The sequence below is a fragment of the Amphibalanus amphitrite genome, unplaced genomic scaffold (assembly GCF_019059575.1).
Source record: "Amphibalanus amphitrite isolate SeventyFive unplaced genomic scaffold, NRLGWU_Aamphi_draft 001349F_arrow, whole genome shotgun sequence".
Classification (NCBI taxonomy): domain Eukaryota; kingdom Metazoa; phylum Arthropoda; class Thecostraca; order Balanomorpha; family Balanidae; genus Amphibalanus; species Amphibalanus amphitrite.
This window is the reverse complement of record NW_024882842.1, coordinates 15,355-40,253: the sequence shown is the minus strand read 5'-3', so window position 1 is coordinate 40,253 and position 24,899 is coordinate 15,355. Positions and strand designations below refer to the sequence as shown.

The 24,899-nt window shown below is 52.6% G+C and overlaps 1 protein-coding gene across 2 annotated transcripts in view; it reads right to left on the bottom strand.

Annotated features, from left to right (window-relative positions):
• Positions 1-316: 316 nt before the first annotated feature.
• Positions 317-24,899, bottom strand: part of LOC122372351 (DE-cadherin-like) — a 38,971-nt gene continuing 14,388 nt past the window's right edge. Inside the window, exons 12-34 of one of the 2 annotated variants that reach the window (XM_043349453.1) lie at positions 24,576-24,762; positions 23,663-23,839; positions 23,131-23,323; positions 22,684-22,827; positions 22,280-22,395; positions 21,881-22,039; positions 21,494-21,628; positions 21,123-21,272; positions 20,625-20,796; positions 19,970-20,175; positions 18,686-18,868; positions 18,352-18,498; positions 17,308-17,496; positions 16,715-16,865; positions 16,295-16,397; positions 15,494-15,690; positions 14,084-14,220; positions 13,634-13,864; positions 13,239-13,374; positions 6,413-6,559; positions 2,255-2,413; positions 1,673-1,841; positions 317-1,626 (exon numbers count right to left, since the gene is read on the bottom strand). In XM_043349453.1, coding sequence (XP_043205388.1) covers positions 1,620-1,626; positions 1,673-1,841; positions 2,255-2,413; positions 6,413-6,559; positions 13,239-13,374; positions 13,634-13,864; positions 14,084-14,220; positions 15,494-15,690; positions 16,295-16,397; positions 16,715-16,865; positions 17,308-17,496; positions 18,352-18,498; positions 18,686-18,868; positions 19,970-20,175; positions 20,625-20,796; positions 21,123-21,272; positions 21,494-21,628; positions 21,881-22,039; positions 22,280-22,395; positions 22,684-22,827; positions 23,131-23,323; positions 23,663-23,839; positions 24,576-24,762 — 3,595 coding nt within the window. In that variant the 3' untranslated portion in view covers positions 317-1,619. Of the gene's footprint in view, positions 1,842-2,254; positions 2,414-6,412; positions 6,560-13,238; positions 13,375-13,633; positions 13,865-14,083; positions 14,221-15,493; positions 15,691-16,294; positions 16,398-16,714; positions 16,866-17,307; positions 17,497-18,351; positions 18,499-18,685; positions 18,869-19,969; positions 20,176-20,624; positions 20,797-21,122; positions 21,273-21,493; positions 21,629-21,880; positions 22,040-22,279; positions 22,396-22,683; positions 22,828-23,130; positions 23,324-23,662; positions 23,840-24,575; positions 24,763-24,899 lie in introns of both variants that reach the window. The other variant, XM_043349452.1, reaches the window with a different exon arrangement.

Below are 24,899 nucleotides of genomic sequence, written 5' to 3'. Positions count from 1 at the left end.
GCTCACCCCGTTGTCAGTCGATCGCTGACGTGAGCCGGTGGTGCAGTTTGGGCCCGTCTGTACAGAGTCGACTGTGAACTGTTTGGGAACTCTGTGGGACCGCCCTCGCCCTCCGACTGAACAGTTAACCGCTGGGTTTACAACCCGACCCGACCCGGCTGATAGCGACCCGCGGCTATCGCAGCGGATTCAGTCGGTGACCTGCGTCACGTCTCCTGCTTGTTGAACTGTTTATCTCGGGGATGATTGCATGCCCAGGTCCCAGTAGGTGCTCGGCCAGATAGAACAGAAAGTAGGTGCTCTGAGTCCTGGCACATCGGAAAAGAAGCTTGTATTACAGTCTTCTATAGGTACAGTGTTCAGACACTGTTCGTGCGAAACAGTCACAAACGATCATGAACACGCGCACATATTGGAGTACTCGCAGTGAAACTGTACACCAGCTTCCTGGCTACAGATCACTTACATCTCAGGCTGCCAACGATAGCTAGACCACACAAAGCTTAGAAGGCTTTATTTACCTAACCCATTTTTACCGAGAATCATCAATTCTAACCATGGATCAGCAGAAATTAAGCAACTTCAAACGTTAACACTTTACAGCTTCTGCAATTGATTTGAACACAACTAGATTAATGGACACAGTAACACAAATTACGATGGAGATTGAATCATATATATTCGTACGCTATTGATCATAGGCGGCGGAACGGGGGTGGCACCGGGGCACCGTGCCCCCCTTTGATTTTGGCATTTTAACATTAGCCCTATGGGCGTTGGATGGGAAGAATGGGACCAAAAGTCGGCAGTGCCCCCCCCCCCCCTTAATTGAAGGTGTTCCGCCGCTACTGCTCTTGATCATTATTTGGTAATTCATACGTTTTCATGCCTACATGCAATATTTGCACTGAATGATACACATGTCTACATACTGAAAAATAGAAGCATATCTTTCACAAGGCATTCATGCAATTCTCATGTGCCGTTTAAACGGTGAGTACAAATCATTAATTTTTACCATGAAAACACAACATGTGATTTCAAACGTTGACAAGATGCAAGCATTTTAAGCAAGTCCTTGGCACTTCAAAAGAGCGATTGTCTGAGTCGGAGCGCTCGATGCCCGAGAGTCCCGACCGCACTCAGGCCTCTCAGAGGAACACAACTGTTGTTGCGCTTCCTTAGGTGATCAGTGAATGGTAAGGACGGGTTTGGTTAAGCTTGCTACGCTACGACTCAGATGTACTATCAAACAACCGAAATCGGCCTAAACAACCGAATTGTCCCGACGTCTCTTAATCAATCACTGGAACAGATGCAGCGTATCAATCACTTAGACGACCCGCAGCTTAGGTGCAGCATAGCGCCTATTTAGCGGGCCAGACTTGAGTATCTGAGCTCGTAGTGAAGCAACCAAAGTTCGGACCCAGCAAAGCAAATCAGAAGTGAAGCTGTCACGCGTTATCTCTAACCCCTCCCTCAATGTCCTGTCACTGTCTCGTGCGCGTGTCGCGCGGTGGCCGCGGTTCAGCACCACGACTCTCGTGGCTCTGCGTCGAGTGTCGCCGCTGTTTTAGCACCACGACTCTCCTGGCTCCGTGTCGAGTGTCGCCGCTGTTTTAGCACCACGACTCTCCTGGCTCCGTGTCGAGTGTCGCCGCTGTTTTAGCACCACGACTCTCCTGGCTCCGTGTCGAGTGTCGCCGCCGACGGCTCTCCATCCTCGCTGTCCGAACTCGCACGTCCGAACCTCTCACTCACGCCGTAGATGTCGGCCAGACGCCGGAAGTGCGGCCCCATCTCCAGCAGGTAGTCAAACTCCATGTCGGCGTCGGTAGTGCCTGTTACACACAGATGACGGGTTAGGTGACACCCGCGCTCCCCTAGCGAGGCAAAACACTGGCCCTGGTGCTTTTGTACAGCTCTGCACATGATAAGACACGCTTGAGATACATTTATTTTGTAATAAGCCACCTGATGGTAGAGGAATCCACCAACGACAAGAGCAAGCCGAACAAGCACAGAATAGCACTTTGAAATACTCGGTAAAGAAAAATACCTATCAATGGTTACGTGCAGCTCAGCGCTGTTGCGATTCTGGGCTGTGCAGTCAGTCAGCATAACAAAAATAGTGCCTGCAGTGCGGGGAACAGCAGCCTCTGCACAAACGTTAGCTCCTCCAAACCGAACGCAACCCGACACGGCAACTTAGAGCGATGTGCAATCTCCAGAAACAGGCGCTGCGCGCTCCCACCTGAATTGATGGTGGACAGGGAGCCGGCCGTACTGCTGGCGCCCTCATACGCGTAGTTCCGCAGGTCGTCCCGCGCAGCGTCCAGGTTGTCGTCGTCAATGGCCTCATTGCTGGCGCTAACGAAGGCGGCGGACGCAGCCAAAGGCGGAACCTCCTCAGCTGAAACGAAAACGTCGGATAAGTCGCAGGCCCTATACCTACCGGCCAATGTCTACAGCTCTCCTGTGTGTCTTCTATGTAGACACTCCCTTCTGTTGTCGGAGTTAACTTTTGAAAGCGACACAGTGGTCTATAAACAAAACATAGGTACAATACAATTCCCCGCTCTGTAAATGTGCAGAGTACTAGTATATACAATGCATATCAGTGAATGTTGGGTATACCCGAATAAATTACACCAAATGGACGTTTTCATCGAGTCAACGTCTCCGATTGGGATGGTGGTAGAGCGTATGTACGCGGTAAAGTAACAATACATCGATCCACGGCCCACGCCAAGCGGAGAACAGGTTTGGTATACGCTGCAACCGGGAGGTGGCGTAGAAGCACCGGTATTTCAACTAATGCTCGTCCCCACACATAGATGTCGCTAGTAGTGAGCGCCTGGACTCATGCTGTGCCGCAGTACATGTCTCGGCTACGAACGCGCGCACTGCTGCAGCACGGGACAGCGCCCCTCGCATAATGCAGGGAAGGATGGCCTTCCAAATGCAACTTCAGGGACCACCCAACGATTTATCTCACTTGCTTCACAATGGCGATGTGTATAGATTTTAACCTAACTATGTAACAAAGGCATTGGCAATGCTTCTGATGATGTAGGTATAGACGTCGTACCTACTGTTAACGCCAGACGCCTTGAGACCCTAATTTTTCGCGATTATTTTAAAATGCGTGGAATAATTTCAACCATATTTAGGAAATAGCTGTTTCAAGACCTGCCGAAACTTTTTCTTCAAATACATTTTGCTGTCACGTAAATATTTGTGGCACTTGTCATTGACTCGTAATGTTAACTGTTTTTCCATCCTGGATAGAGGCTTTCATACGTCATATGACATTAGGCTCCGCCCACGACTGCGGCATTGACCCGTGCCCATCAGTGACCTCTGTACAAACCAGGGTATATAGAACAACGGGTACACCAACGACGCGGAAAGCGCCCATTTTACCTGGATGAGTTACATGGTAGTTGATATATTTTTTGATTATGGAAAAAATAGAGCATTCCATTCTGAAGAGTAAAGCCAAATTCATAAAGCAGTTATTTTTAAATTATATGTACCAGAAATAACATACTAACCGTAGTTTAAAACTTAGTCTAAAGTTAGTTGAAAAGTGTATAGTTGGTACTAAAATGGAAGGAATCAATGGAAGGCGGAAATGGCGCAGCTGTTTCATTCTTTAAATGTGTTCGCAAGCAGGATTTACGTGATGCTAGCGACACCTATGAGTGTAATCAGTGATGCTGATTGGCTGATCGAGTCCGTGAGCAGTATCAGCGATTTACGCCTGCACAGGGTTGAGGCAATATGCGCATGCGCAGGAACTTGTGCTCTCATGGAGGGGCTTTTGGTACCTCGGGCAGCGCCCAATGCTTTTTGGACCTGTTATGGCCTCCGCATCGAAAAACGCTAGATAAAAAGGTTGTAGAGGAAGCTCGAGGCTACCTTTCCCCACAATAATATTGGCACTTTATCTTTTAGCTTACGCGTTAGGCTCGCTTGAAAAAGGTCGATTTAACATGGAAACCCTATGGGGTAGTAGTTTTTGAGCGCCCATTTGGCCTAATGCTACCAACTGACAACTGTTACTGGCTACCCCTGGTACAAACGACACCCCTGCCATCTGTAAAGGACTATGAATTTCGCTGACGTTTCACGTGCTATGAATCAATTGCAGCAGACCGTCAAGTAAATGTTGGGCTTTTGTTGACTCTTGTAGGTATATGGGACCAAGAGGACCATCACTCCTCAATCTGCTACTCACACATGCCGGATAAAACGTTAACGATTCCTAACAAATACGATTTTCGATTAGGATATCTGTTTGTTGAAATACGAGCGAGCCTTATGATGTGAAGCGAAGGCAATTAGCTAATTATTGCGCTGGTCGATGGGCGCCCGTACAAATCGGGAGCTACTTGATGACATCCGACATCCCATTATCGCATTATCTGCAACGCCATAGGCTTTAAATACAGGTGAATATTTCCTAACCTTATGTCAGCCATATGCCATCTGCCCGTCATTTGCAGCTTATAAAAAAAAAATATCAGCGAACATATCAGTATTGTACAAGCAACGCGCATTGAGCATTTATGGCTCCTCAGTCATCATGTCGCTCTTTGGGCACTGTCAGACAAGAGGTTACGCACAACTCCGCCGGCTTTCGGCACCGCTCGACCTTCCCCGCTCCCCGCCACAGCGCGAGTGACCGCGCGCCGGCCCGAAACCGCCGCAGGCCAAGACCACAGAGGCAGGGCTTAGCTGTGACGTCATAACGTATCACAGACTGACTGGTGATAGCCTCTACACGCCGGGTGAAAATCTTGCTCAAAATTTAACATTACGAGTCAATGAGAAGTGCCTGAAATATTGAAATGGCGACAAAATATCTAAATTGTAAAAGTTTCGGCAGGTCTTGAAACGGCCATGTCCTGAACTTGGTTGAAATTCTTCCATGCATTTAAAAATAATCGCGAAAAATTAGGGTCTCAAGAGGTCTGGCGTTAACCCGCGACCGCCTGGGGGGGGGTCGGATCCGACCCCCCCTCCGTTTTTCTTGAATAACTCATGAACCGCTTGCGCTATCAACTTGAAACTTCGCATACCTTCTCCCCCATCAATTTGACGTCTCCTGTGCAATTTTTAAGAAAAAATCAAAAATTTCTGAGATATATCGATTTTAGTGATGTAACTACATGGCGTTTTCAGTCAAAAAATGGTAAATGTTTAAAAAATCGCCAAAAATCGAGGTTTTAAGCAAATTGCAAATTAAGGAAATGAAAAGACGCAACACAACGAGTTCTTTAAAATGGCTATCTCGGATTTTCCATAAAATGCGTTTTTCACCCCTAAAAATTCAAAAAACTATATTTTTTTGGAAAACAGCTAATAAAATCCAAAATTTTGAGAATTTCCAAAAAACCGGAATATATGTTATAGAGCTCTATTAGAACATTAGCTGTCCCAAATTTCAACTTTCTATCTTGATTTTTGACCCCCAAATTGTAAAAAATAGCTCCAACATGCATAGGGCATGGTGACGTCATAAGCATTTTCGCGAATTAGAGGCACTTCTGAACATCGCATGTAAAAACATATGGCACCACTAGATTCCTGGGACAAAGCTCGTCTAGAAAAGTGCATTTTTATGTCAAAAATAAAAAGTTGAAAAATTGACTTTTTTCTCAGCCCTCGTTTAGTTATGTATGGTATAAACGATTTTTTAGGCTTTCAATGCACACTTATCACCAGCACAGTGACTTGGGGTCACATATAACCATTACCATCGGATTTGGCGTGAAAAATAAGCCATAAAACATGTGTCGCACGCCCATTGTAGCAGAAAGTGAAAACCGTGACCTTTCGTGACCTGACCTGACCTTGACCCGTACTTAGTATGACCCCTATACGCACATGGTACCTTCACTAGGTCTTTGAGGTCATTTGTGGTGAGTTTCGAGCAGCAGCTATCGATTCCGCTGTCCGTAAGCCTAATCATGCAAAACCCCTGAATTTGACCTTTGACCTGACCTTGACCCGAAAGTTGACCTCAATCTTAAAATCTTAAGAGTGCTTTGGGAAGGTCTCGTAGAGACCTTTCGAACGCCGCCTCGCGGGGCTCGATACGACCATTGGTTCTCGAGATAACAGGGGGGGAGTCGGATCCGACCCCCCCCCCCCCCCAGGCTGATGTGGGTACGGAAATAGCCCAGGCGGTGCCGGGTTAACAGTAAATCATTGGTGGTACCTAGAGGTAGTGGGCAAGCGGTTACAATGGGCTCTCGATATTAAACTGGTGCCTGATTCAGCCTGATTTAAGCAACTCCTTGAACCAAAAGCTGACGAGGCTGAAACGCGATTAGGAATGGAGCCTACCTCGTGGAGGAACGGTGAGCGGCGCCCCGGTCTATCCGTACGACCGTGTACCCACCTCTGAACCTGTCCTCGACTCGAAGCGTGCTGGGTTCGGTGGAGTCGATGCCGTCATGACCGATCGTGTCCATACCCAGCTGGTCCTTGAGCGATTTGTACTTCTTCACGTTCCGTTGGCGAATGAATATGGCCACGGCGAGCAGCACTGGAAATCACAGCCATCATGTGACAGATCGAGACAGACAGACAAACTTCCTTAGTTGGCGACTGTATACCGAGACTGGACTTCTGACTGCGCATCCGACAGACATTGACTGAGGATATAGTCGTACTATACGGTGTTACGTCAATAACATTTTAACGATTGTTCTTGCCGGGTATCGTAAAAGGGACCAGTTACTTTAAATGACTGTATTCGAAATTCGTAAAACTATTAGCCAAGTGTCGATACAAATTCACCTCTTTTTCACATCATATAGGGCCTTGTTCACATCATCCATCATTCACCCAGACTGTTCTACATTTTCATAATTTTCCATCATTGTCGGATTTCATGTGAAATGCGCACGGATCCTCCTCATAGGGATAATTAATTGGCACTTTCAGAAATAACACCCTCCCCCCGCCAACGGAGCGGACCACGCGCACACGAGCTCATGACCCGAGCGCCTCCTCCAGCAGGCAGAGCCGCCGGGCAGGGCGGTGCACTTCTCCGCCACGGACCAGTACGCGCGCCGACCGGACGCGGCCATCAGGCCCAGGAACTGTCTCGGTCACGCGTCCCAGAGGCCACTGGCCGCGCGGGCTGCCGTTCTCCACGATGAGGACGAGATCCCCCACTGCCAGGCTGCGACCTTCCGATCTCCACTTCGGTCGGCATGCCAGTCCTGGTAGATACTCTCGAAGCCATCTCCGCCAGAACTGGTCTGTTAGCGCCTGGCTCTGCCGCCAAACTCGTGTAGAGCAGCTCTCTTCGTCTCGGAACAATCCTGGAGGCAGACGCCTGACCGGACGCCCCAACAGCAGATGATTGGGCGTCAGTGCCTCCAAACTGTTCGGGTCTGTCGACACGTGCGTGAGTGGGCGGCTGTTGACGACTGCTTCCACTTCAGTCAAAACAGTGTGCAGTACTTCCTCGGAAACAAGCAGCCGCCCGAGGACAGCTCTCAGCGCGCGTTTGACAGTCCCCACCATCCGTTCCCAGGCGCCGCCCATATCACAGGCAGCCGGTGGGTTAAAATGCCACCGGATGTCGCGTTGAGTAAGCTCATCGCTGATAGTGTGCTGGTTCCATTGTCGCAGCAGCTGGCGTAGCTCTTTCTCTCCAGCCCGCAGACACGATCCGTTGTCACAGAAGACGTCTGATGGCGGTCCACGTCGTGCGATATACCTGCGGAAGGCCATCAGGAAGCTGTCGGTACTCAGGGAGGATGTCAGCTCCAGATGGACCCCGCGCGTGGAGAGGCACGTGACCAGCATACACCACTTCTTCTCGATTCGTCCTCCATGCACCTTGATCTTTAGAGGACCGAAGAAGTCGAGCCCAATTGAACTGAAGGCGTACTTCGTGTCGAAACGTGCGGTCGGCAAGTCGGCCATGCGGGGCTGACACGGCTTAGCTCGGCGTCGTCGGCAAAGAGGGCAGTCAGCCACTACCTTCTTGACTTCTTGCCGGGCGCGCGGCACCCAGTAGGCTTGACGGAGCTCATTTAGGACATGTTCGGTTCCCGCGTGCATCAGTCGTCGATGAACTGCGTCGATGATGAGCCTTGAAATGCAGCTACTTCTCGGGAGGATCACAGGGTGGCGGGTCTCTTCTGGCACAGGAGCATTGGATAGCCGCCCGCCGACTCGTAGCAGCCCCTCTGAGTCTAGCATTGGAGTCAGCTGCAGAAGACTGCTTGACGAAGGGAGCTCCTTATCTTCGTTTAGTGCCTCAATCTCTTGAGCAAATGCCTGCCGTTGGGCACATCGCACCGCCATGTTTTCTGCTTCATGTAGCTCCTCGGCAGATAGTGGCTCCCGCTCGAGGGCGTTTGGCTGTGCGACCTGAGACTTCAGCACTCTCAACATGTTCCTCGTGAATCGCAGAATCCAGGCGACAGTTCTTTGGTAGCGGACCCATTTAGAGAACCGTTGTGGGTCAGGCAGGGTAAGGGTGGCCAGCCGGGTGCTGTGTTGTGTGACCATCACGGTCTTAAGCTCTGGATCCTCATCTTTCAGTGACAGCTGCTGGTCTGGTGGCCAGGCATCTTCTGACTGCCACAAGAAGTCGGGTCCCCTTATCCATCGGCTGTCTCTCTTTAGGTCGGAGGCTTTCGATCCCCGCGAGCAGTCGTCTGCTGGGTTGAGCTCGGTCGGCACATGACGCCACTGTCTGGGCTCAGACACGTCACGGATCTCGGTCACACGATTAGCAACGAACGTGTGGAAGCGCCTGCTGTTGTTCTCGATGTAGCTGAGGACGACTTTGCTGTCGCTCCAAAAGACCGTGTCACTTTGATTCAAGTTCAGCTCCTGAGCTACTTGGGCCGCCAAGCGCACAGCCAGCACCGCCGCCTGCATCTCTAGACGGACGATCGTCAACCTTTTTAGCGGCGCCACCCTACATCGGCTCATAATCAAGGAGCAGTGGATAGCACCGTCTGCATATTCGTGCCTGAGGTAAGCGACTGCCCCAAAGGCTCGCTCAGAGGCGTCACAAAAGACGTGTAGCGTCTTCGTGACTGTTTTCTTGGTGTGATGCTGATACGCGTAGCATCTTGGGACTCGAATCTTCTCTATTGACTGCAACTCTGAGATCCAAGCTGCCACTTCGCTGCACTCCTCGTCAGAGAGAGGGCTGTCCCAGGTGTGTTCAGTCGACCAGAGTGTCTGCAGTATCATCTTCCCCATGACCAGAAATGGGCTCGCCAGCCCCAGCGGGTCAAAAATACCAGCGATCACCCGTAAAATCTCGCGCTTTGTAGTTGGCGTTGTCGGCCCGACATTCGTGACTGTCGGAGCACTGGGACTCAGCTCATCTAGCTCTGCATCCCACTGCACACCCAGGACCTTCTGTGTCGGTAGTGACGCGTTTAGATCTACGGCACCAGCCGCTCTGTCTTCCATCGAGATCCTCGCAAGCACCTCCCTGGAGTTGCTGTTCCATTTGCAGAGTCTAAAGCCTCCCCTGGAGAGCAGCGCCGTCACCTCTGCCGCCGTCTCTTGTGCTGTATCGTTGTCTGGTTCAGAGGTGGCCAAATCGTCCATATAGAAGTCTCTTTCGACAATTTCACGTGCTCTGCGTCCAGCTACAGTGTCATCACTCTTCTCCTGGGCTGTTCGGCGTAGTACATAGCTGGCTGATGCTGGAGAGCTCCGAGCGCCGAATATTACCCTGTCCATTTGGTATATATCTGGCGGACGGGTGCTATCCAGATCACGCCAGAGATAGCGGAGTGAGGCCTGGTCCTCAGCTCTCACAGCCACCTGCATGAACATCTTCTCTATGTCGGCGCAGAGACCAACAGACCCTAGACGGAAACGTAGCAGCACCCCTGGGAGTGATCTTAGGAGGTCCGGTCCAGACAGCAGATGCCCGTTAAGGGAGCTACCTCCATAGCTGCTCGCTGCGTCGAAGACCACGCGGAATTTGCCTGGCTTGCTGGTGACTGCGTGATGAGGCAAATACCAGGTGCGGTCTTGTTGTACCAGCAGTTCCTCATCATCAAGCTTCCGCGCATATCCTTTCTTCACATTTTCCTCCATACTCTGTTGGTACGCTGTCGCCTTCTCAGGAGCTCGGCGCAGAGCCCTCTCTGTGTTTTCCAGCCGGCGCATGGCCATGGGGTAGTTGTCAGGCAGCTTGACATTTTCATCACACCACAGCAGCCCTGTCTCGTAGCGATCGCCGCGCCACGTGGTAGTCCTTGCCATGATGTCTTCAGCTCGCCGGTCTTCCTGAGATGTCGGCTCTTTCATGTTGTACGCAGTACCAAATGCCTCCGTTGACCACCAGTCCTTCAGCATAGTCACCAGTTCGTCATCAGCTGAGCGGTGCTTGGAAATGTGCATCACCTCTCGCTGGCCATGAGTCACCAGCTGAGCCACATTTCCGGTCAGACACCAGCCGAAGTGGGTTCGTACTGCCACTGGTTGTCCTGGCTTGCCGACTCTGACCTCCTGCTGCAGCATGGCCTCCAGAACATTGGCCCCCAGCAGCAGTTCAACGGCCTTTCCATTGTTGTCTGGAATCGCTATGTCATCCAGATGCTTCCAGGCCTTCCTTTGCTTCCAGTCCACGCTTTGAGGACGCACATTCAGTCGGACGACGGAGAACACCTCTGGTACTGTGACCGTCTTGGCGTTACTTCCTGGAGACAAGGAGGACACTTGTAGACTCGTTCTGATCGCGAGTCTGTTGTCTCCGCTTCCTTCAACATTGGCCAGTTGTAGCTCCCTCCTGTCTCCGTCAATCCCCAGTTCCTTTAGCACGTGCTCCTCGCACAGACTCGTATCGGCACCGGAGTCCAACAGTGCGAGGGTATCCTTGTAGCGTCCTTCAGTTCCATGAATCCGGATTGGAACAATTTGTAGCAAGGTGCGCTGACTTGTATGCGTCTCCGTCTGCGTCATTGCCATTACGTCACGGGCGTCTGTCGTCGCCGTCGGTCTTGTTTGTGCGGGATGAGGAGATTGCGCCGACGGTATGTGGAGAAGGCGATGGTGTCTCCCCTTGCAGCCCCGCTCTCCACAGACTGTTCTGCTCGAACATTTGCTCAGCCAGTGGCCAGTACTGAGACATCGGAAACAGCGGCGGCCACTGCGCACGATGTGACCGCGCTCCTCCGGTGTTTTCTCCAGAAAAGATGGGCATTCGGCGAGTGCGTGGGCGCCACTTTGGCACACAGCACATTCAGCACTGACAGCCGCTCCTGATGCAGTCGCTAAAGTTGTGCGCTGAGCTGAACTTGTGTTCCCTCTTGTGTCGCCCCGGCGCCTGTTAAGCGGTGCCGGTGTATGCGCTGGTCTGGCGACACTGTCCTGTACCTTTGAGCAGAGCGCAGGCTGAACGCGGCGACCCGCCAGCACTACTTTCCCAAGCCAAGAATCAATATCCTCCAGAGTGGGTACGTGTGGCATCATTTCTACTTCTAGCTGGCCCCACTGCCAGGCCAGCGCGCTTGGTAGCTTGGATATCACCTGCTGCATTGAAGAGGTCGCGGCCAAATCCGCTCGGTAGCCCATGCTCTTTAGCACGCACACGGCCGTGTGCACGGCTCGTGACAGACTTGTCAGGCCAGCGATATCGTTGTGCTTGACTACCGGGTGCTGAAGAATGCTGCTGAGTGTGCTCTGGACGACAGCAGTCGGGTTTCCAAATTGAGTCTCCAGCTCGCTCAGCGCTACTTCATAGAGCGACATGTCACAGAGCAGACCACGCACGGCTTCACGAGCGTCTCCCGTCAGGAACGACTGGAGGTGAATCATGCGCTCTGTGTCAGTCAGTGACGCATTATCATGAACCAGGGCTCGAAAGAGCGAGATCCACCGGGGCCACTCTAACGGAGACCCATCAAACATCCCAAGCTGTATCTTGGGCAGCGATGCATGAACAGGAGCGAAGTTTGTGTTGGCTTCAACCCATCGTCTTGTGCGATGGCTTCGATCGGGCGATCTGTTTGCCGGGTTGCTCTCTTGATCGGGTGGACGAGTCTGGTTACTCCCTCCCGCATTTCCAGACTCCGCTCCGGCAATACTTTGACACGCTGCAGCTGGCGTGTCACCGAGCAGTTGACACTGGACCCGCTGATCAGACTGCTCGTTATGAGCGCGAGCCATCGGGGTCGGCGGCACAGGGCTCACCCTGTCAACAGCGCGGTCCATGGACGGCGGCTGGTGGTGCATGGACACTGGTCGCATTCCATCTTCATCTGCAGTGCCGACCGAATTCCGCAAACCTACCTCTTCTTCCATTATTTGAAGCTCCAGCGCGTCTACCTCCGCTTGGTCAGCTGCCTGTCGTGCTTCAGCTAAAGCCTCATCTCTTGCTAGCCTCGCACGAACCTCAGCTGCCTTAATCTTCTCGTCTGCCACTCGCTTCGCCTGTTCGGCTTTGAGCTGTGATACGAGCGCTCGCCTCCTTACCGAACTGCGAGTGGTGGATGTAGAGCTCATTTCAGTCTCACTTCGGGTTTTGAGACTTGCAGATGCAGACCTATCACCGCAAGCCGATCGTACACTCATAGTTACGTTACCTTTCGAATCGCAGTCAATCAATTCCTTAACTGGTTACAGTTATTTTACGGTACTCTATCCGGCCCGGAGGACCATAATGTTACGTCAATAACATTTTAACGATTGTTCTTGCCGGGTATCGTAAAAGGGACCAGTTACTTTAAATGACTGTATTCGAAATTCGTAAAACTATTAGCCAAGTGTCGATACAAATTCACCTCTTTTTCACATCATATAGGGCCTTGTTCACATCATCCATCATTCACCCAGACTGTTCTACATTTTCATAATTTTCCATCATTGTCGGATTTCATGTGAAATGCGCACGGATCCTCCTCATAGGGATAATTAATTGGCACTTTCAGAAATAACATACGGTGCGCTAATCGGTGACCGGTATTCACACATGGTGAAGGAGAGGGGAGTGCGCCGCTGCTGACTACAAAGCTCTTCAATTACAGGTCTGGGCGATTTCGTGGTTTTAAGAGAAACTCATTTTATAACGACTCCCTTTTTCCATTCGTCCTGTCGCACGCGTCAGGCATCAACCCTATGTTAGTATGGCAAAATCATGGATGTAAGGTCTAGCTCGATTACGTGCTTTACTGAACTAAGCAAGCAGACAAACACTGCATTGGAAGTGGCTGAAAAAGATTTGTACTTACAGACTGCCAGGAAAAGACAGGTTAAGATTGCGGCCAAGAAACTCGAATCGGCATATATCACTGGTATTGGCACGATGAGTTCTTCGCAAGTGCTGGTGTATTCCTCGCCCCATGTTGGATTGCTTAGATCGTACGCCTGTAAAAACGCAGATCCACGCTCAGTTTTTCATCCAAGCTGCTTCGAAAAGGACGAAGCATAAAGACTTACAGATTGCAACATACTGATCTCTGACACGCACTTTTTATCGCCTTAATTTAGTTTTAACTTAGCTCGAATGACCATTATTTATTGTCTCAATATGAATCGGAGCGCACAGCAGACGCGACAACAGCAGGCAGGAGCAGAGCGGCTCATTCGCGCGGGGTGCCGCGCGCTGCGTCCGGCTTAGACTCACCGTGCCGAGGAAGGTGACGTTCTCCAGGCAGCCGTAGAACCCTTCCGACTCGGGCACCAGGAGCCAGGCCATGGCCTGTCGGACGACGCTCAGTGGCACGGCCGAGCCGCCCAGCTGCAGTGGGGTGTCCACGTTCAGCAGACGGGCCAGCGCGCCCGGCGCCGGCGGCGCCTCGGCGCTGCTCTGACACTCTGGCCGTCCCAGACAGCTGTCCAGCAGCACCGTCACCTCCTAGAAATGCAGCAATGGGATACTCTGGTCATCACAGTGATAGCTGGATGACCTATTCAGCACAGCGCTGAAGTGTAAATGAAATACTGACTTATCATATTGCCGAGGGAAAGGTCACCTGTAGGCTGTAATAACATTTGAGTGTAGCTGCCTACACTTGTATTTACTTGTCGGCCCGGATGCTGGTTGACCAGGCTTCAAAACGTGTCTGTGCCTGACCTGTGCACTCCATATGACGTCGACGTGGTGGCGCCGTCCGTCGTCCACCGGCGTCTGCGGGCTGGCCACGAACGTCCCGGAGCCGTAGTTGAGGAACGCCCGCAGCCGGCCCTTGAACACGTCTACCGCAAAGAAGTCTGGGAGAAAAAACGGGCTGTTGGAATAGCAGAGCTGGAACGATCACGTGCTGTAATATCCCTAACTCTGATGCTGTCTATCTTGAAATTGTCCAATGCTTGCATGACGAATCTTTCCACCAAAAATGATTGCCAGGATGTGTAGGGGAGAGTGGGGCAAAGCGGCCACCCGGGGCAAAGCGGCCACCCATCGTTTTAGCCCTTCATAGCTGGCGTCAGTTCCAATTTATGGTTTCCAATTATACTTCTCTTCACGGTCGTTCGAATGAGCCAGACCGGGGTTTCAGGCCCATCACCATTGTTCTGTGAAACACGGAAAAGCATTTCTTGCCAGGTTACCAACTATGTTTACAATTTTTAAATGTTATGTTATTCCATAAGCGTTTTGGAATTTTTATAAGCGTTCTTGTCCATGCATCGCATGGTTATCGTACATGTATTCTACCAATTTTAATGTTTTTTACCCCACTAATAGCTAAGCTGGAATATTTTTGTCTCGGACGGTATGCGCGGGGCAAAGTGGCCGGGGCAAAGTGGCCACCCCCCAATTGGCCATAAGTTGCTTCCATCTGGATAAAAAACATTATTTATATTGAAATGTGTCGTCATGCATTCAACTTGGCCACTTTTCAGTTGCATGAGTTACCAAATAATGCAATTAAATGTTTATTTTCATGAAAATCCTTTCTTTGTTTACCTACAGGAGGAAGATGATAAAGTAAACATCCATCCTCGATTAACCTTGTCACCATCAAATACACTAGTCGTACACGAGGCAACTATTTTGTTTCTCATATCGGGACTTGAGAAGACGCCGGTGGCCGCTTTGCCCCAGGGTATGGGGCAAAGTGGCCAATATGCATAGGTTTAAAGTTTTGTCAATATCTTTCATATGTGAACGCCTTTGGAAATGAAACGCAGTTGAAATAAAAGGCAACTTACTAGGGATCACATTGGTATAGAAAGAATCTTTCCAAGTTTAAAAATCAAGCGTTGGCATCGTGAGAAGCGTTAGGGTGGCCGCTTTGCCCCACTCTCCCCTACCTGTCAATTTTAACTCAAGGTAGCCTAGTATCTACTCCGGATAGGAGATGCTGCATGTTGATACGTGAGTAGCAGTGGACGGACGGCCGCCTGCCTAGTACACTCCCCATCCAACACCTAGGCGGCATCGAGGCCCGGGCTCACCCCGTACGTCCGGCACGGCGCTCACCTTGTATACTCGGCGCTCACCCTGTATACCCGGCGCTCACCCTGTATACCCGGCGCTCACCCTGTATGCCGCCGGTCGGTGGGCCCAGCGGCCCGTTATACATGACCAGGCCCTGGTCCGAGTTGGTGGTTAGGTCGAAGCTCAGTTGAGAGTCGGTGCACGTGCCCAGCCGCGGGAACCAGGCGTACCCCTCGCCTTTGAAGTGGATGGTGAGTCCCTCACAGTTGGGGCCGCCGAAGCCGTCTGGACATTGGCACCTGAGGGACAGCGGCCCGGCCGGTCACGTGGATACCATCAGAGGTGGGGGGGGGGGGGGGGGGGCACATAGGAAACATCAACTCATCACCTCAGCTGATGGTCCGCATAGACAAACGGTGCGGAGAGAGAGAGAGAGAGAGAGAGAGAGAGAGAGAGAGAGAGAGAGAGAGAGAGAGAGAGAGAGAGAGAGAGAGAGAGAGAGAGAGAGAGAGAGAGAGAGAGAGAGCGAGAGAGCGAGAGCGAGAGAGCGAGAGCGAGAGAGCGAGAGCGAGAGCGAGAGCGAGAGCGAGAGCGAGAGCGAGAGCGAGAGCGAGAGAGAGAGAGAGAGAGAGAGAGAGAGAGAGAGAGAGAGAGAGAGAGAGAGAGCGAGAGAGCGAGAGCGAGAGCGAGAGCGAGAGCGAGAGCGAGAGCGAGAGAGAGAGAGAGAGAGAGAGAGAGAGAGAGAGAGAGAGAGAGAGAGAGAGAGAGAGAGCGAGAGCGAGAGCGAGAGCGAGAGCGAGAGCGAGAGCGAGAGCGAGAGAGAGAGACAGAGAGAGAGAGAGAGAGAGAGAGAGAGAGAGAGAGAGGAGAGGAGAGAGAGAGGAGAGGAGAGGAGATGCCTACCTGGGCACGGGGTCGGTGACCAGGTGTCCGCCGTTCATGCAGGGGTCGGCCGGAGGCGGCGACTGACATTTGCCGCAATCGTAAGTCATCATCGTCTTCACACCTGGAACGGAGCGCACGCGTTACGTGGCTCACAGTGGTCAGTGAGTGACATATGCCAATAGTGCAGGTCGTGTGATTGACACGAGCAGGTCACTTCAATCAAAGGACACTCATGAATTTGATAAAAGGGTTTTGTGCCGAAATGGTTATACGCAGAGCCCCAGACACCCTATGAATAGTATCTAATCTTGTATAAGTGTTATGGAAATTTTATATCTCGATGAGAAACTTATGCGCATCCTATAAAACACTGAATATAATTTCACAGTTCGTCTTGTTTGTGACGAGGCTGCAACTTAGGGATTGTCAATGGCTTACCTATGATGGATGTCAGATTTGTCTGGATTTTATAGACTTCATTGTCGAAAATCTTTAGGCTTGACAGACAGCTGTTACCATCGCAAGTCGTCTCATTGACGCATTCGTCGATGTTCACCTGCTGTATCTCAATCTTGAGTGACTCCTCAAACTGAAAAGTAAGCCAACGTGTGAATATCGATATCTTCAAGCAAATGACATTTGCATCGTGACTAGACCAGTGTCACTCTCTGTCCGTCAGTGCGACTCTGTCCACCGTCCCGTCCGTCAAGGCCACTCTCTGTCCACCGTCCCGTCCGTCAGGGCCACTCTCTGTCCACCGTCCCGTCCGTCAGTGCCACTCTCTGTCCACCGTCCCGTCCGTCAGTGCCACTCCCTGTCCACCGTCCCGTCCGTCAGTGCCACTCCCTGTCCACCGTCCCGTCCGTCAGTGCCACTCTCTGTTCACCGTCCCGTCCGTCAGTGCCACTCTCTGCTCACCGTTCCGTACGTCAGTAGCACTCTCTGTCCACCGTCCCGTCCGTCAGTGCCACTCTCTGTCCACCGTCCCGTCCGTCAGTGCCACTCTCTGCCCACCGTCCCGTCCGTCTGACCTGTCGGACGTTCTCGCTGACCAGTCCGTCCATCTTCTGGCTGGCGTAGTAGGGCGAGCCGTGCGCCGCGTAGCGCACGTCCACGCCGCCCGCGCCGTTGTCCTGCACGCCGAACAGGTCGACATTCTCCTCGGGAATGGCGAACGTGCGCGCCAGCTCGGAGACCAGCGCCGTGTACCGCGACGGCGTCTGCGGCGGAGGACAGGGAGGGGCTGTCACCGGAGAACGCTGGGCGGCTGTCACCGGGGAACGCGGAGGGACTGTCACCGGAGAACGCGGAGGGACTGTCACCGGAGAACGCGGAGGGACTGTCACCGGAGAACGCGGAGGGACTGTCAACGGAGAGTGCGGAGGGACTGTCACCGGAGAACGCGGAGGGACTGTCACCGGAGAACGCGGAGGGACTGTCACCGGAGAACGCGGAGGGACTGTCACCGGAGAACGCGGAGGGACTGTCACCGGAGAGTGCGGAGGGACTGTCACCGGAGAGTGCGGAGGGACTGTCACCGGAGAGTGCGGAGGGACTGTCACCGGAGAACGCGGAGGGACTGTCACCGGAGAACGCGGAGGGACTGTCACCGGAGAACGCGGAGGGGCTGTCACCGGAGAACGCGGAGGGACTGTCACCGGAGAACGCGGAGGGACTGTCACCGGAGAACGCGGAGGGGCTGTCACCGGAGACCGCGGAGGGACTGTCACCGGATAACGCGGAGGGACTGTCACCGGAGAACGCGGAGGGACTGTCACCGTCTCTGGGGTGGGGGAGGGGCGTGGAGAAATGCTTCAAACGCGTGATATGGTGTCTGCAGTTGCTATGCTATTTGGGGGGGGGGAGGGGTAGGTATATCCGCGTTTTCGAAATACTCCGGGTCTCATTTTTTTGTGACACATCCCAACCCGTTTTAAAGTTTTCTGGATGCCCTTGGCTCATGGCTGTCACGTTTTTAGTTTATCCCCGGGTCTAACATATTTGGATGGACCCTGGGTCTAGCGTTTTCGGAATACGCCCCATGTTAATGTTTTCGGAATTTCACTGCTTCTCACGTTTTGGCTCTGGGCGGTGACGAACTGTTCAGCGGAGAGGTGGGCGATGCGGATGGAGCCCGACTGGACGACGGCCTCGCGGGGCAGCAGGCGCACCACCACCGTCACATCCGCGTCCACCGTCGACTTCCAGTGGTCGTCGTACACCTGGCCCACACATGTAAACGTCACGGTGCTGATTGGTCTGCGCCGCAGGACTGCCGACAGCATATCTCATGAAAAAAAGAGTCAGTCAGTGTACTGTATAACGTGTGGCTTATCCCTCATAATTGCACGTTAGATCGCCCGCTAGCGACACCAGGTGCTAGGCTGCGCACACAGCTGAAGCGATTACCGAGAATTTCAGCAGGTAGGTGCCGTTGCTGGTGCCGTGGCGCATGATGATGTCGCCGGTGTTGGAGTCGAGGCCGAACCGGCGCTGGTCTCCGTCCACGAAGGTGAAGGTCTTGTCGGGCAGGTCCCAGTCGTCCGGATCGTCGACATACACCCGGCCAATGACGGTGTCCGGCATCTTACCCTGCGGCAGGGAGGGACAGCGGCGTGTTACACTGGGGAGGGAGGGACAGCGGCATCTTACCCTGCGGCAGGGAGGGACAGCGGCGTGTTACACTGGGGAGGGAGGGACAGCGGCATCTTACCCTGCGGGAGGGAGGGACAGCGGCATCTTACCCTGCGGGAGGGAGGGACAGCGGCGTGTTACACTGGGGAGGGAGGGACAGCGGCATCTTACCCTGCGGGAGGGAGGGACAGCGGCGTGTTACACTGGGGAGGGAGGGACAGCGGCATCTTACCCTGCGGGAGGGAGGGACAGCGGCATCTTACCCTGCGGCAGGGAGGGACAGCGGCGTGTTACACTGGGGAGGGAGGGACAGCGGCATCTTACCCTGCGGGAGGGAGGGACAGCGGCGTGTTACACTGGGGAGGGAGGGACAGCGGCATCTTACCCTGCGGGAGGGAGGGACAGCGGCGTGTTACACTGCGGGAGGGAGGGACAGCGGCGTCTTACACTGGGGGAAGGAGAAACGGCGGCGTGTTACACTGGGGAGGGAGGGACAGCGGCGTCTTACACTGGGGAGGGAGAAACAGCGGCGTGTTACACTGGGGAGGGAGGGACAGCGGCGTGTACACTGGGGAGGGAGAAACAGCGGCGTGTTACACTGGGGAGGGAGGGACAGCGGCGTGTTACACTGGGGAGGGGGAACAACGGCGTCTTACACTGGGGGAAGGAGAAACGGCGGCATCTTACCAACGGGGGGGGGGGGGGGGCAACGACTTCTAACCCTGGGTCAGGGAGAAGAGCGGCGTCTTTCTCTGAGGGAGGTAGGCTTAACGGCGTCTTACCCTGGGAAAGGGATGGGAGACGGCGTCTTACCCTGGAAGAGGGACGAAGACACTCTTGATGTGCGTGTAATGGGGAAGGGGCCTGAGGGATTGCCTAAGGACACATAACGGCATTTAGCCCTGGGGCTGAGATAAACGATGGCATCCTACCCCGGGGGAGGGAGGGACGCCGGTGTTGTGTTGTACCCTGGGGAGCTATTCGCTGTTGGACGCCCAGCAACCGTTCCCAGATAGAGGCATCCTGGTTAGTGACCTGCAGTGCGAAGGCAGGGCTTACCTCGAGGTTGAAGACGCTGATGACGCTGGAGCCGGGCTTCATGTCGTTGTCGTTCTCGTCGCCGATGATGACAGTGAAGAGACTGGTGCCCGTCAGAGGGTTCGGGTAGGCACTGGGGCTGTCGCTGACCAAAATTGGAATTTTGTACTGCTTTGTAGCTTCACGATCAAACTCCATTTTAGGACGGATTAGAGCGGTTCCGTCATCTGCAGAGAGAGGACATGAGCGTTAACTCGCGCCCCGCTGGTGTCTCTAGCAGAGGGGAATTCCTCCCCTCCTCGATTTCAGTAACTGGTTGAAGCTTGCGGTGTGTCATTTGGTCAGAACTCTGCATCTCTAGGTCGGGCGGCGAGGTGTGCACAGTGCACACCTCCGGCTTATCGGGCGGCGCCCCCCCCCCCGCCCCGATTGGTCGGCCGGGTGGCGTCCACCCGATAAGACCGGCGGCGCCGGCGTGGGCCGAGTGGTTATGGTGTGGTATCCACCACCGCCAGCACGGCCCCATCGGTCCCCGCCAGCTGCCGCTATCGCACCTGCTGGCGTCACTGCACGGTGGGCGAGCCCGGCCGGCCGGCGCCGTGGCAGCGACGCGGCGGGCCGGTCCAGCCCCCGCGCCTCAGCTGGCAGGAATGGAAACCCCCTTGCGTGCACCTACCGCCGGTGGTGACGCTGAACTTGCTCCTGATGTCGTCACTGGCGGCCGGATCCAGCTCGAACGAGAACGGAGCGCCGTTCATCTCTGTGTCGTCAAAGTCGTCCGCCTCCACCGAAATGCTGATACCGTCGATTTTCCTATTTTCCATTATGACGGGCGTGGAGTCTGCCGACTGTTGACAACCATAACAGATATTGCCTGTCATTGAATGGTTTTCAAAGAAGGTATTTAAGTTTGTGCAACGTAAAAGTGATACATAATCGAACCGGAAGGATCTCGTAATGAAACACTGAATTAACCTGTCGAGTAATCTGCCCCAAAGCCGGCAGAAAGACGAGGTAAGGCGAAACAGAGAGCCATACCCCCTTTATACCTCTGGCAAAGCCGCAGGTATGTCGAAATATCCCAGGCTAAAGTCCAATACCGTTGGATAATCCGAACACAAACGTTGGTTAATCGGAACACAAACGTACCCGGCTCCGGTCGCGCTCCGCTCACCTGAATTAGATAGGGTGCGTTATCGTTAATGTCGGACAGCATCAGCTTGAACTGGGCCGTGGAGAAGAGGCCGTTGCCGCCGTCGTCCCAGGCCTGGATGGAGATGTCCCAGACCTCGCGACCTCCGGTGCCCTTGTCTCTGTCCAGCGGCTGCCGCAGGGAGGGGACAATTGGCTGTTATTTACGTCTGAGACGATCAGTCGTGAAACAAATGGGATAGGTTATATCTGAACAACCAAGTGGATCCGTTTGCCAAAATCGACTCGCAGGTCGTCTCGCACGCCGACGCTTTGAGTGCGATTACGTTTAGGATCGCATACTAGATATAATGTGAGAAGTCGCAGGAATGAAACCAGAATGTTTTTACCTACCTTTATAACGATCACTTCTCCTTCGCTGTTAATGCTGAACACATTCCGTTCCGGATGATCTTCGTAGATTCCCGGTCCGGACAGTTTATAGATTATGGACGGTGTCCCGATTGGATCTGGGTCGGTCGCAGTCACCTGTCAAATGTACAGAAATCACTCAGCTCATCATACGTGCCCCATCGCAACGAGGTGAATTGAATATCTAGAAGATGTCAAGTTGTTTTGCTTTCATATATCCGTGTTTATTTGACATTGTATGCTTGACAATATAACCATTTGTAACATGAAATACTAACATATTATTTTGCTCGTATGGCATATCTTTAGACAAATAGATGGGCACAGATGATATTCGGATTGCTACAACCTAAATGATCTTTGGCCTACCGTCAGAATGGGCGTGGCAGGGAGGTAACCCTCCTGCATGGACTTCTCGTAGCTAGGCTGGTCAAAGGTCGGTGGAACGTCGTTCTCGTTCTCCACCTCAATCGTGACCTGATGACTGTCTTCGTAAACTCCATCCGAAGCAGTGACGGTGATGTTGTACTTTTGGTAAATGGCAATAAATTGCACAACGTTAGTTTTGGATATGATATTTGGTAGAACACTCAACCTGAACGCAAAAAAAAACAGGCTGTATTAAATGAAATAGAAAATATCTTGTTTTTATTGTAGCTTGTCTCAAACTTTTCCCGAAAACACACTGCATTGCGAAACAGTTTCGATGGAGACACCACGATCCGAGAGTCGCTGTTTCAGCCGCTGCAGTCTACATGTCTTACTTACCCTTTTTGTTGTCTCATAGTCGAGGTTATTTTTGACTGTCACAGTGCCGGTGACCTGGTCGATGTCAAACGCCGCTCCCAGGTTGCCACCAGTGATCTGGTAGTTTATTTTGGAATCTGCAGACAAATAGGTACCTATGTATGTAGCAGTCGACGATACATATACGCCGCAAAACGAAAAGGTTTCAGACCCTTTCATTTCGAACAGATGAGCGTCATTATCAGGAAGTAAGTAGAATGCACAAACAAAGGCTGATTAAGATCGAAGCAAACATGTCCGTGACATTTGTTTGACATTATGATCCGATTTTGACGAGATCCACGCAGTTCTGGCCGCAGTAATCTCTGATCGGCGGCTCGGCTGGGCGGCGAGCGCCGCATCTCCGCCGGTCTGCCGTGTCTCACCGCTGTCAATGTCGGTGGCTTTGATGTCGAACACCTTGGAACCGATGTCGACATTCTCCTTGACGTGTGCCGTGTCGATGGCCGTCTCGAATTTCGGCGGGTTGTCATTCACGTCTCCGATCTCAACGGTGATTCGCTGCTTGTCTGAAACGCAACGGCGAATTCATTGTAATTCGTGATGTCGTTTAGGTAACACCTTTCAATCGTGGGAAAACAACGACCTCATGCATGTAACAAAGCTTTGAAATGCAGGTGTCTGTAGCGTCGATTTCTTGCTTCATTTGACTCTTTGTTGGACTCGGGGGAGATGATGTCTGTACCTTTGTTGTGCTGTTTGTCTGGGGAGATGTATATGTGGACTGATGTATATGTGGACCTCTGCTGGACTGCCTGTGGGGAGATGTATAATACCTACCTTTGTTGGGCTAGGGAGATGTGTATACCTACCTTTGTTGGGCTGCCCGTCGGGGGAGATGTCGGACGGCGCGCCGTCCTCAGCGTACACGGTGACCGTGTAGAACGGGCTCGGACGGGAGGCGTCCTCGCGGTCCAGCGGCACTCGCGTGGAGATGCGGCCCGTGCCGGACTCTATGCTGAAGAGCTGGTACTCGGCCGACTCGCGGTCCAGGCTGTACGTCACCTGGATCAAACATGGTCATACCCAACAAGTTAGTCAACGGGTTATGAGTGCATCTAAATAAATAGTTATGGTTGGTGGAATTTTTAAGTAGTTCATCTAAATGCCATTCCATATGTAGTGGTCATTCATCAGTGTAGACAGCCCTTTGTAAGTCAAGACTTAAGTCATTTAACTTAAGTTAATTTTTTATTTATATTTGTGTTTATTTGCAACATTTGTGTACTGCTGGCCGAACAAGATAACAATATATACTAATACATATTTAGAACACCGTGCTCTACTGATTGACCACTGTCTCATATCGGCTAACTGCATGTGCATGCCGTTCCGCTCTCGCACCTGGTTGTTTGGGCGCGTGGCGTCTCCGTCGACGGCCGACACCACGGCCACGAACGTGCCCGGGACCGAGTTCTCCGGCACCACGGCCTGGTCGGCGTCATAGAACGTCGGCACGTTGTCGTTCCGATCCTCCAGGACGATCTGGAACGTCACCTGCGCTGACGTCTGCTGGTCCGTCTGTCAGAAAGCGTCCAACGCAGGTCAGAGACACATCGGATGGTCTGCCTGCCTGTGCATGTGGAAGCCAAGGACTTGCTTGGACTTGGTTGTATTCAACTCGAGCTCATTTGCGTCGAGAATTTAGAATATTCGGTAAACACACTCGAGCAATACGAGTGACAATGTGCATTTTGTACATTCGAAATGGATAATACAACCCGGATAAGCCCGTGGACATTGTTAGCTGCGCCAGGGGCGGATCCAGAAAATCTCCAAGGGAGGGGCCATTAGAAGCCAGGAGGCCCCCCCATAATCCCACCTGTTGGAGGCCCCATCTTCCCACTTGTTGGCCCCCCCCCAAAAAAAAAAACTGCGTCTATTGAGCTTATCTAGCTGTTCAGGCAACATCTCAACATCTGTGCAGGCTTGGAGGCCCTCTGTGCAGGTTAGGAGGCCCTGTAAAAGTGGTCATCTCTGTGAGTATGAGAGACCTCCAAGTTATGAAAAGCTTTACCAATCTTCTAACAAAGAAGTCTTCTCAGCTAGTCTTCTAAGAAATAACTAAGTGGGTAGGTTAAAAAAAACTCATCGGATTTCGGCCACTTTATTTTCAGGAGGCCCCCTTTTCAGCTTTTTTAACTTTTTAACTTTTTATTTTATTTTTGAAAAAAATCGGCCAAGGGGGGGGGGGGCCATGGCCCCCATGGCCCCCCCCCTTGTATCCGCGCCTGAGCTGCGCACCGCGATCACGTACCGTTGCCACCACAGTGATGTTGTACGCCGGTGTCTGTTCGTAGTCGAGCTGCCTCGTGCCGCCGTAGCGCACAATGGCCTCGCCGTCCTCGTTCTCATCCACAACAAACGTTCGGAACTTGTTGGTCTGCTCCTGGGCTCCGTGGAGTAGTTCGTAGTACACCTTTGGACTGCCCTCCAGGTTTGAACTGCGAACACGTGGCGCCGGAGATGATGACGGTGTTGCGATCGACACAATCTGCATAAGTGAGAGTTTTATTTGAAGCTGTTCAACATCTCCGCAATATTTCGCAAATGCATGTAGGTGGCCATTGCGAACGGTGGA